This window comes from Ambystoma mexicanum, chromosome 1q (genome assembly GCF_040938575.1).
Source record: "Ambystoma mexicanum isolate Mex_15411 chromosome 1q, UKY_AmexF1_1, whole genome shotgun sequence".
Classification (NCBI taxonomy): domain Eukaryota; kingdom Metazoa; phylum Chordata; class Amphibia; order Caudata; family Ambystomatidae; genus Ambystoma; species Ambystoma mexicanum.
In genome coordinates, this window is record NC_090922.1 from 433315725 (window position 1) to 433328472 (window position 12748).

General features: G+C 41.8%; 1 protein-coding gene across 2 annotated transcripts in view; it reads right to left on the reverse strand.

Moving 5' to 3' along the window:
• The window catches only part of LOC138528315 (5-hydroxytryptamine receptor 3A-like), a 422150-nt gene that overhangs the window by 321398 nt on the left and 88004 nt on the right, over positions 1-12748 (reverse strand). The window contains exon 2 of one of the 2 annotated variants that reach the window (XM_069639820.1): positions 1856-2007. The exons of the other annotated variant lie outside the window; for it this stretch is intronic. Coding sequence (XP_069495921.1) covers positions 1856-2007 — 152 coding nt within the window. The remainder of the gene's footprint in view (positions 1-1855; positions 2008-12748) is intronic. 2 annotated transcript variants of the gene reach the window in all.

Here is a 12748-nt window from a genome sequence, read left to right on the forward strand (position 1 = left end):
ACTCACTCACTCACTCACTCACTCTTCAACATCCAATCATAAAACCTCTTTTGTCACTGACTTCTTTGACTCCTACCTCCCACATCTCTCCATTGTGGGAATCACTGAGACGTGGATCAGTCCCATCACTCTGATCTTGCAACTTTCTCTCACCCTCCCGAAATATCAAATAAGGAGGCATGGTAGGCCTTATGATTAATGGGTCTTGTCCCTTTTCTCTCCTCTGATATTTTCCCCTTTTCTGCCAACACTGATGTTCAGCTCCATGCCCCAAACCCAAAATGTCTGGAGGGTTGGTCGTTGCCCAACACTGACCTAGATGCTCTATTTTTGTTCATGCTGTTATCCACCGATTACAAGAATGACTCAATTCCCCGCTAGCTCAAGAGCCTGAACACACTGAGAAAGCAAAATAAAAGAAACATTTACATAATTCGCCACCCCCAATTGCTTTCGAACCCAACATGAGCAGCTCGAGTTCACTGGCATTGCACAGAGGAGTAGAAGAAATGGCATGCATCGCCAGCCAATCCAGGCCCCCCTAAGTACTATGCACAAACCAATAATGGAAGAAGGGTGTGTGCACAAGTGAGCAGTACTGGAGGAGAAAAGCACAAGGGACATCAACTGCATCGCCTGTCTGGGAACACAAACATATGAACATATGAAGTGCTGGCAGGGATCTAAACATAGAAAAGCCATGTCCTTTGTTTACTGTCGAACATGGCATTCGGCCATAAACGGTATCACAAAAAAATACAGCAGCCCATCAATGCGAAGCCCAAAATACTGAATTTTGAGAGCACCATTTCACTGTGTGTGTGTATATATATATATATATATGGTGCGGGGGTGGATTAAGTTAATTAGGTGGAAGGGTATGGGAGTTTGGTGTGTCTCCCCCACATATATATGCAGTGAAATGGGCTTCAAGATTTTATTTTCACAGTAATCACATAGATCCCCACAAACAGCCCGTACAACTCACTATAAAAAATATTCTGTTAGGACAAAATGCCATCAGGCGACTACTGGTGCTCTTGGGCAACCAGCTGACACCCGTACACCCAAGAAAAACACTGACCTGATCATGAAGCCTGTCCTGATCTCTGGATGCCATGGTGGCTCTAACCCCGACACATGGCAGAGGTTTTGAACTTATTAAAGAAATGGGTTTCCTCTGATATGGCAAACCTGTGATTGTATCCATGAGTGAATAACCTCCAATAAAACAGCTTATTTGGCCACATTCGAGAGGAGGTCTCACACTTTTGGCAACTGTTGAAACAAATGAATGACTTCAGGTTTCATCCTAAATTAGTAAGAGTAATTCAGACCTTGGCCCTCTGCGCCTAGTGAGAGGCTGCATGACAGCCAAATCTCCCTGATGATGCCTTCAAGCTAGAAGCACATGTCTGGGATTTCTCTTGGTATTTTTGTTCAGAGGAGAATTGGCTATCATTTCATTGCAGGACCACCCATGTGGGCAGGACCAGACTGGTATGCACCGAGGGCTAAAACGCAGCTGTAGATCCTTCTGAATGGGCACTATCCCATGAAACAGGTTATGTGACCTTCTCAGCAGAGGGGACCTCAAATGTTTGGCAAACACATAGCTGAACATTGATCTCGGGCAGCAGAAGTATATCCATTTGTTGAAGTGACATTCCCTTTGTCGTGTTGAGTGAGTGTAAATGTAGCTGCTTATTTATAGGGCAATTCCAGGGTGGTATTAATATTAGCGTTAGGTTATCTGTTTGTAGGATGCCCTTTTTGTCTATAACCCGTATTCAGGAGATGCCTATTTTTCTTTAATAAATATATCCCATTAGTAGAAGCAGATTGATGTTCTCACCATGTCAAGAACGGCTTCCAAGGTGACATCTATGACCACGATAGAAGGTTTCTTCCAATCCTTGACAGGACGCACAAGTAACGCACGGTTGTCGGGGTTTAGACTGAGGTTTGTCATCAGCGTGTCGTAGCTGCAGGTATGCTGAGCGGTGCCTGTTCAGGAGAAAGAGACTTATTGGAAGAAGCAATGCAGACACAGACATATGGTATGCTCTGTGATTGGCAATACATTATGTGCATCTCTAAGTCACCTTTGAGCATGAGGAAAAACGTCTCTAATGGTGGTTCTTTCCCAAGGCCCCGAGTGTAAAGGAGACCCGTGATATCAAGGGGTAAGCCATTTACACCCACTCTGGGAGGATTTAATTTCATTTCGAGGCAATGTAGGGTCAGGAAATGGAATGAATGTTCCCACAATACATTCCTCCTCCTTCATCTTGAAATGTCTCCTGGTTTTACACCAGCATATGACTTTCATGCTGCAAGAAGCCAACGGATTCCCACGGAATCTGCTTATTTTTAGCATTTGCAAAAAGAAGGCGGATTCCATAGAAATCCATTGTAAATACTGTCTGCCAAACAAAAATGGCAGATGACATTTTCATGTTTTGCAAAAAGGATTGCAAAAACAAGGCATAGAGGCGATTACTCCTGTTCTTTACTTTTTGGTTTTGCACTCCGTTTAGCAAATTATTTAACTTACATGACGAGGACTCAACAGAACATAAGTGTTAACGTTGGAAGTATCCTGCATGCAATTAGTGCCTATTATAAAAGGAAGTGTCTATTCGCAAGGACAAAGGATAAATAGCACATATTCTTCACAATTTATAAGGACAAGAGGGTCCTTTTAAATTGTGCAGAATGTATGCAATTTGCCCTTTGTCCTTGCGAAGAGCATACATTCTGCACAATATACATAGACGAAGAGGGTCAGTTGAAATTGTGCAGAATGCATGCTATTTGCCCCTGAAAATAGCATACTCACTATTTACCCTTTGTCCCATCGTACTTGCAAGTAGTAGAAATTCTGCACTATTTACCCTTCGTCCCATTGTCCTGGCAAATAGTAGAAAGTCTGCACTATTTACCCTTCGTCCTTGTAAATAGTAGAAATTCTGCACTATTTACCCTTTGTCATGGCAAATAGTACACATTATTTTGCACTATTTACCCTTCGTTCTTGCGAATAGACCTTACCATCATAAATGACCCCCAAAGGATAAAAGCGATCCAGATAGACAGGAGGAGATGAAAAATCCCAATCAAAACGGTGCCTGTTGCGTAGTTGGCCAGCCCTGAAAGGCCTATTGAAATAGTGAACAGCATTTCCTGAAAATTAGGTAATGGCCGAACTCTTTGAAATCTGCAAGGAACTGGCCAATCCTGTTGCGGTCTCTACCTCTCCTGTCCCCTCCCAGGCCCTCTGTATGGCTCTGGTCTCTCACTTCTCTGCTAAAACACAGGACAGCCTGTCTTCTGTCTCCTCTCCCTCTTCCTCTTCCTCTCTCAGCCTCCCTTGGGCCATCTCTCTCTCTCCTCCTCCTTTCTCCTCTTTCTCTCTGACAAGTCATACCTATGAAAGTGTCTTCCAAACAGGTGCTCCCCTGATCCTCCAGAACCATCAAGGACCATATTGACACCCTTGCTCCAATCTTCAATGATTTCTGTTATCACTTTTCCGCCACTGGAACTTTCCCCTCTCCCCTTAAGCACTCCCTTGTGTACCCACTCCTCAAGAAGCCGTCTGCCGATCCTACCTGCCCGGCAAACTATCGCCCAATCTCCATCACCCCTTGCCTGGGCAAACTCTAGGAAAAGGTGGCCATCTCCCAGCCTACTCTCCAAACTGAATCTGTTGGTTGTCTCCATGACCATCATTCTGGCTTCAGAGCTGGCAGAGGCATGGAAACTGCTCTCCTGAACACCTGTTAAGATCTGTTCTCTAACCTTGATTGCAGCATTCCTTCTGTCCTCTTTATTTTTATTTATTTTATTTTATTGTGAATTAGTTTAATACAATAAAACTTTTTACACATTTCCTTAAGTCAATCCCTCTAATTTATTCTCATCATTGTCCAGTTTTGTTATAATACACTCTATATTTCAAGCTTATCAGTTGCTAATTTCTCTGCATGTACATTATTTTTTCTAGCAGGTTTATTCCTGCAGAAGTGAAAAAAATGAAGGATCAGCCTAATTACCTTTCTCTAAATCCGGCTTTCAGCCAGGCATTGGTTTGCACTTTGTGTTATCTACTACATAAGTTAGAACACATATGTAAGGTCATACTGGTATTTAAAACAGATTAAAAGAAAATGTATTCATGTATCCAAAATCACTACATCAATAAAAACACATACATTAAATTATGAGTGCTTTTCCACAAGGCACACAATAAAAAGATACAAACATTTATCTATATTTCAACTGGCCCAGACTAAGGGCTGGGTAGTGGGGTTAGTGTGTGACAGGTCTTGTTACATAAGTCAAAACACTAATGTATATATCACCATAGTTGTCATTCCTCAATAGTTTACTTTTTAAGGGAAACTTTGTAGGATGAGGCAATTATTATAGTCTCTGTTCCAAATGGACAGATTTCTTTTTATGTACGATAGATATGTCTACATATGTTTCGGCTACAGTCGTATTTAGGCACCATCCCTGGTGTCTATCTCTTTCATTTTAGCCCTCTTCAGGACAGACAATGTTTTCAATGTCGATGCAACATTCGTATATTCCCCAGTATTTCTTGAATTCACTGGCGGGTTTCTTTAGTCAGATGAGAGCTTCAAAATTATTCATTGAAGGGAGACGTCTTCTGTTCTTGTAAGGATCTGTGTTAATCTGCTCACTATGTTGTTTCCTTCAGTGTGTGCAGCCTGAGGTTTAAATTCACCTTTATCTGTATTGGCTTCTCAACCCACTCAGACAGGTCAATTGGTCTTGCCCAGTTTGTAGGTAATCTCTGTCTACTTCAAACAGCACCTACTCCCGAATTGCTAGGTTCTTCTGCATTAGATCTTTCATTCTACTTCCGTCAGGGTAGCAATTTAATAAGCTCTGTCTTTTCCCGTGGACGTCTCTCGGCAAAGGTCGGCGTGTGGATTTCTCCAGCGCGCCGCAGCTTATTAAATTAAAAATACTTCAAACCCTGAAGATAAAACATTAAGACACATTTATCACAAACACATCAGCTCTGTAATTATCTTTTCATTTCTGCAACCCCTCAGCATAATTATTCTGCTTAATATCATGGCTAAATATTTTGTATTGACAATGTATTTTAAAGAAAACCTATTCCTTCCTTCATTCTGCATATGCTCATCCTAGCCACTCACCTACTGTTAAACAGTTATCTACGATGAAAGACATTTCTCAATTCATATCATTTGATAAACACCAGTTCTATGTCTAACTCACAATGTTTTTTAAGATAGTGTATAAAGGGCCAGGCCATAATGTGGCCAATAGCCAAACTATGATGTAGGAATGCAGGTCTACATTGTAAAATAACGTGTTTTTTCATCACTGGTATTATTGGATTTGGCCCAGGTCCGTTTGCATCCTTCACAAACTAGGATAAGATGAATAGGTGTTTCAATCTCCTTCCAGATACAGTCCTCCATGGCCTTGCCTTTCCACTTCCCTTACATCAGAAGTAAACAGAATCTAGTAATCCATATTCTCTGGGATAGGGAATGGGTCCATGGCAGATAATCTGCATGACATTAATGGGCCTAATTACAAGTGTGGCGGTGCAGTAAAACTAGAGGTAATGCGCCGGTAATGTTATTACCGCCACATTACGACACTACAGTACTATGGCTTTGGTGGTAAGGTGGAGGATGAACCTTCCACATAAAGCTGGAGGTAAACCCTCCACTTTACCACCGACAATCGGCAAAATCAGCGGAACTACCTCTGATGGTAATTCTGCCAAAATCCCCATGGCGTCCTATAGACCCCAACAATTAGGACTTACATCACCCTACCACAACTTAAAATCCTGTGGTAAATCTACAGGATCAAGTGGTGGTAATTGAGTTTGGCTGTATTTTGGCTGATTTTTGTCGGAAGTACCGCCACACTCGTAATGAGGCTGAATTAATTCGCCCATATTATTGGATCCCAAAACAAGACGGCAAGATTCTCGTCATCTTCCAGATGTCCCCTGCCACACTCACTGTGCAAAGATGATATTGCAACACACAAAGGCAACCCCGATATGGATTTTTAAGAATTAATTCTCCACTCTTTGCAATATCATAGGACCACAAATCCCAAGATTGCTGTTCCATAAAGGACTATAGTAAGGGCGTCAGCTGTATACCCCTCAGCATAATATCCACTGAGTGTGAATTTGTAAAGTTTTGAAAATCTAAAAACCCCCTCTTCATGTCCCCTGTGACATACGCTTATTCTGTTTTTTGCAGATGTCCACTCCCATTAAGTTTGTTTATTTTTTTATTTATTTATTTTTTATTTTTTTTATTGGTTTATACAAAACCTTTAAAAAGAAAAAAAAACATAAGTCATCCATTTCCACGTTCAGAGACATACATGAGATCACGTTTCAAGATACAGACATGAGAAAGCAGGAGTCCACAGCAAGGGCCAAGGGAACCTTGACATATGACACCGGTTGAGCTTTATTTGATAACAAGCCGTACGAGCCTGTGCCGTCAACCTTCCTCTTCGGTATTCACCGAATCAAGGATCTCTTCAATTTCCTGCAAAAACACGGTTAGCACCCTTGTCAGTTTTGTGTTGGAACCAGAAAACATCAGCTGCCACCATTCTTCTGCATTCCTTATTGCGTGCTCAGAAACTATTTGTCCCAGATGTTTAGTTCTTTGTGGTTTAAAGAATGGGCAGAATAAGACAAGGTGCTTGAGTGAATCATCGCAGATTTTGCAATACCTACATACGGTGTTCGAAACAACTTTTCGAACTGTTTATTGTGTGTATTCCCAAGTAATCATATGCATCTGCTCTTGGAATCGGAAAACCTCCCGAATAAAACATAGTGATTTTAGCCTCTCTTTAAATACCAGTATGGCAGATTTTGGGACATTGATTACCACGTCCCTTTGTCTCAAGTACCTTGTATAATGATCTAACAATGGCTGTGGGTTTATTGCAATAAGAACCACGTTGTCTCCATACGATAGGAGTAGAACAGAGCCGACAACGACACAGTGGGCATCAGGATTAGATCATTATCGAGCATTATTAGGATTCCCAGGAGTTCCAATTGTATGTAATGATCTCTGACTACATTTTATACATATCATCGAGAGATGATCTTAAAAGGAACTGTTTATCAATTAAATGGGTCTAAAATGTTTAGGTGGTTTCCCTTCTTAAATATCAATGGATTTACATCTGTACACCAGTGGAACAAGGGAACTCTTTATATTATAATATGATAATGTCAATACAATGGGAAGAGGATCACCTTTGTACCTTGGAATTACTGCGATATACATAGCTATTGACCAATATTTGTCAGATATAAAAATAGTAGTTAACCGTCGTACTACCACAAGTTCCTATACATGTTTTGTTCTTTGGTGTAACCGATTTGGCCATCCCTTTTTTAGATTTGAAACCCATCTCCAATATGAACAATGTAAACGTCAGCCCCTCGTTATCCATTCAATTTGCAATTATTTTTAAATATTGAGATCAAAATCCACATCTTGTAATCCATTATCCAATTTTAGGTTAAAGTCTCCTGTCATAATTACTAAGTGAGAAGATCCTGTAGCGGTATTGGGCATGGAGAGGGTCGATTTTTGTCAAACGTGTTGCAAAGTGAATCACCTTGATTGGACTATTCCCATAACTTTCCAGGTGTAATACCAATATATCATCAGACTCTCAAAGGAGAGGGTTAATCTTATATGGTTGTGGTTGTGGTTTGGGAGCCACCAAAAACAGGTGGATTTTAAAACCGCATTTTCATATAATAAAACAAAACTGCGAGCCCTCACAAATAGAAGCCAATTCGGTTTGGTCACTTTGGAATCCAATTCTGCAGCGTTTCAAATGACAATTTTCAGGACAGTTTTCATCAGAACTCTTTGACCTTGGTCATTGATTACAGTTGCTGGAGATATAAATATCTTTTCAAATATCTTATCAATAAGTAACTGGGCAACACCATAGTTTTATTAGAGCCATGTTCCTCATTGATACCATCAAAGTGTCCTTATTTTTTCATTGTTGGGAGGAATATAATCACAGGAATTCGGAATTGATGGATTTCATTTTGATATTTGTAATGGAGTAAACTCACCATATTTTGGTGTAATATCATTCTCTCTCACTAGCAACATTTGTAGGAACTCATTTTGCTTTTTTTTTAAAGTTATTTTCTCACCACTTAGATCACTAGGACACGTTGATAATGAGTTAAAATAATTCAGTGGTTGTAAAGTAATATTTGTTGTATGGGCAGGTTACCGCAAATTAGACTTCACAAGTCTGTCTACCGGAATTTGGGAATGTGATACAAGGATTTCGCAGTCCCTTCTTATACATTTTGTACACCACCCTCCCCTGTTACCCACCTTACTATAGGAATGGCAGAGGGATCCACACAATGTCACTATATTTGGTAATTAATCAGGTGTGAAGCCTTACCAGTTCAAATGTGAATTCCTCTGTTTCTTTCACATAGATAGGAACATCAGTCACTAGTAGTGGCAGCTAGTGATATTTTTAAATGGTGAGGCATAAATATTTAAGGATAGGTGTGCTCCGCGAGACTCTCCCTGAGCTTGGAGACGCCTGTATTGTAGAAAACACTACTTCAAAGTTCAATTTTAAATAGTACCATGTGCTGTCCTTTTGTAATACAACCTGTGGAGGTTGTGTCAAATAATAGTCATTACTTTGGTTCCAAATGTTCTGTTTTTTAATTGTAGTTTTTCATTTAGCAGACACCCAAGCCGATGCATTTCGGACTGTATGTCCTTCTTCAGGGTGAGCTCTAAAACATGTTAACAGATAAGAGGTTGTTAATACCTCTTGAACACTCATAGTTCATATACAAACTGTATCATGATCAAACACTCATTGTCCATAAACGAACCGCAGGGGTTCACATGGTATTCGCAATATCTGAGCTTGGACTGTTAATCATTCATTATCCTTAACGTGCACCTTGCACTCTTTTTGTGTGAGTTGCCTGTTGGATACACGCTATTAAGGAGGGCAAGTTTGTCAATATGTAGGATCCAACAGAGTATGCGTTTTGCTGGTGTTGTACATTAGCTCAGTGTTCTGCCAGCAGCTGAAAGTAAAAAAAGTATGCTGTGTACCATGTGAACCCCTGCGGTTCGGTTATGGATTTTCCTGCGTCATGGGGAATATAGGGAGGCACAACTAAATATACTCCTAGAAGAAGGATGATACTCTATCCCCTGGTATAAGCACATTAGATCGCTGCTGACCTCCTTCAGCCTAGAGCAATTATAGTCAAATCCCTGTAATATTAATGGTGGGACAATGAACAAGATAAAAAGGTTACACCAGTCATTATCTAATAATCGGATGAAGCAGCCCTATGAGTCATCTCTAAATGCAGGTGGACATATGGCTATGAAGCCAGGAAATGGTTATGAAAACTACTTTGATATTATTACGCCAACGCTCGCTCACTCTATATTTGGCTTTGCTTTGGTATACTCCCTCTTGCCTATCTTACGAATTCTTGGAGTGTTCTTCATTCCGATCTGAAATGATTCCACATTTATTGTTTTGTCCCCTGTATCGGGCCTTTAGGACATTGGGCCTCATTACGACCCTGGCGGATGGACCATGGTGCTAATAGCACCATGATCCATGCCGCTAACTCTCCGACTCCGCCATGGCAGAATGGGGAATTACCACCCCATTCCGAGGTTGGCGGAGTGGTAATTCCCCCTTCCGCCATGGCCCTTCCCCATTCCCATTTTTGCCCCATAGGGCATAATGGGAATGGGGAAGGCGCTAAGTACGGTGCCGCAAATTGCGGCACCGTACTTAGCACCAAGGTCCCTTTGCGGCATGGTTTTTAACGCCTGCAAAAAGCAGGCGTTAAAATCACCATCCCGCAAAGGGACCTTGTAATCAGGTGTTAAGGGTCGGCGCCGTTTACGGCGCCGTAAAACCCTTAACGCCTGACTCGTAATGAGGCCCATTGTATCTCAAACCAATTAAGAGAAAACTGTTTACAGAACGTATCTGCTGCACTGCTGTTTTTTACGTCAATGCATGATATTTATGTGCTACTCAGTGTAGCCAAATATATTCAAAGAGCATGGGGAAAGAGGAAAAGATGGCAATTAAGATAGCAATTTGAATATCTTTAAGCAGAAAATGTTGCCCAACAGATGAAATTACCGTTGAACCTTTCTCTGCTCTTTTGTACGTTACTTGGATTTCATGTGATTATGGTTTCTTAATTTTGAATCTATTTGAATGTATTTATATTTCTGTGCCTGGCAATTAGGATAGTAAAGTCAACAGGTTTTGGGAGAAAATGTTGTTTAACAGCTGAAATTACCTTTAAACGTTTTCTGTTTTTTGCACACTACTTGGATTTACGTGATTATGGTTTTCAATCTACCTGAAATGTATTTCTGTGTCTGGGCTTATCAGTAAGAGCTTTTTTATGTCAAATAAACCTTGATGATAATGATGATGTTCTCCCTGGCCTCGGCGTAGCCCTGGGATACTAATTCTGCTTCCTGCTCCCAGGTAAACTGTGCATATTGTCTTGACTCTTGCCCTTTTGTCTCTTCCTCATCTAGCAATTTTTCCTTCAGCCACTTGGCTGCCTCCAGCTCCTGGTGTACATTCTCCAGGGACTGTTGAATACCTTCCAGGAGAGGGCCCAATCAGTAACAGGCATTTGCCAGTTCACTCCATACTCCACCGCCGATGTCTGCCTTCCTCCATGGGTGTCAGTCTATCTACAAGGTCGGAAACTAAACAGTCAGCTATGAGGGCACTAGCAATGGGTAGCACAGCTGGAAGTTGCACAGTGTGCGCATGTTCCTGGATGTGGATTGCTCCCAGGTTCCCTAGAGAAGATCGAGAAGGCTCCCTAGCTGGCCCGGGAAGGGCGACCTCCCCAGGAGTGATGGTGCCTACACCAACCACCACCAGAATGTCTCTAGTGAGCGTAGGTGACACGTGCAAGTGCCTTAACGAATTGTGCCATGAGGTTGCACACCCCTTTCACTGGTATGGGAGGAGGCAAGAAGAGAACGCCTGCATATTTCCTTGGGCGTAGACTAGGAGATGCAAATTGCGAGCCACAGTGAGCTGGGACGTCATTTCACCAAAATGCCAGGGGTAGCAGAAAGTGACATCACACAACACGTGAACCACTGTTGATATGACAGGAAGTGATGTCATTTGACCCTGCCCCCAAGTGACATCACAGGCAGGGATGGCAAACGACCTTCAGATTTTTCAGATGCATCTAGCACCCATGTTTCCAGGTGCTCTCAATTTGGTATTAGGTCAAAAGACCTATTTCAAAAAACGAAAAACAAAAAGATCAATTTAGAAAGACCGCTCTGTGACCTCACAGAATGGTCTTTCTAAGTCGATCTGTCACACCCCTGCCACACGAGTGAGCACAGGGGCTGGCAGGTAGGGCTAGGCCCGCAGACCATTGGGCAAAACGGGTAAGGGCGTTTTGGCATGACTGTGCCTATGCATGTCGAGGTGTGTGTGTGTCTGGGAGAGTGTGTGTGTGCATGTGTGTTGTGTTGGGATGGGGGTGGTGGAAGTGAGGACTCTGGGGTTTAACTGCCCCGATTAAGAAAAAACTAGCGGAAGAGGGTGGGTGTGGGCAGAATATGTCATATTGCGGCATTTTAAAGCCGACACAAAAACGGCAGAAAACAAAACAGTATTTTTTGTGTTTGGTCTTTAAAAGGGGGGAATATGACATATTCTGCCCACACCCACCCTCTTCCGCTAGTTTTTTCTAATTTCTGCCAGATATAAGAACCGAGGCACAGAGGTAGGCATGATTTGTCCACAATCCCACATTTGGGTATGTCATTTTCCAGATTCAACGTGGGGTCTATATGTAAAACATACATAATGCAGTAATTGTAACAAAGTAACCAAAATCTCTAAAGCAGGCTACAGCTAGTGTATGAAACATCTATAGATCAATGGACACAGAAGTACTAGTTATCTGTGGCATTGCTGTGTTAAACTATCCAAATAACCACTGACATGTGGAGGCGTGCGCTGCTGTTTACCCAGGAGCAAAATGCTGCACAACCAATGCCTGAAAATTAAATCAATGACATCTTATTACTCCAGGAGACATGGTTAGCTAACTCTATCGAGATAGAGGGCTTCACAGTGCAAAACCTCATGGCCTCTCAAAAAGCCAAAGGAAGACCAGCCGGAGGAATGTTAATAGCAACCAAAAATTCCGCCATTAAAAATGTGGTCACGCTATGTAATAACCCAGTGGGCATCCAGGCCTGTAAAGCAGAGATAAGACAGAGTGACTGCCAGGCCAATCTCATTTTGGTAAACATCTATTGGAACCCAGCCCTTTCCAAACTTCGAGACTTCATAGAAACTCTAAATGAACTCTTCTCTAGGGTCAAGATGAATCACATAGGAGCACAGATTGTTGTAGCAGGGGACCTGAACACAGATCTCATTAGTGTAGGAAATAGGACAAACAGCTTACCTAAACACAGTTCCACACAGAAAGGTAAACAATGGTGGGACTTCTTCCAATCATGGGATCTCGACATGATATCTGAAGACGATAGCAGTACGGACAACCCCGGACCAACATGGCGGCAGGGAAGGTTGCAATCAATTATAGACTACATCTTCGCCTCATCATCACTTA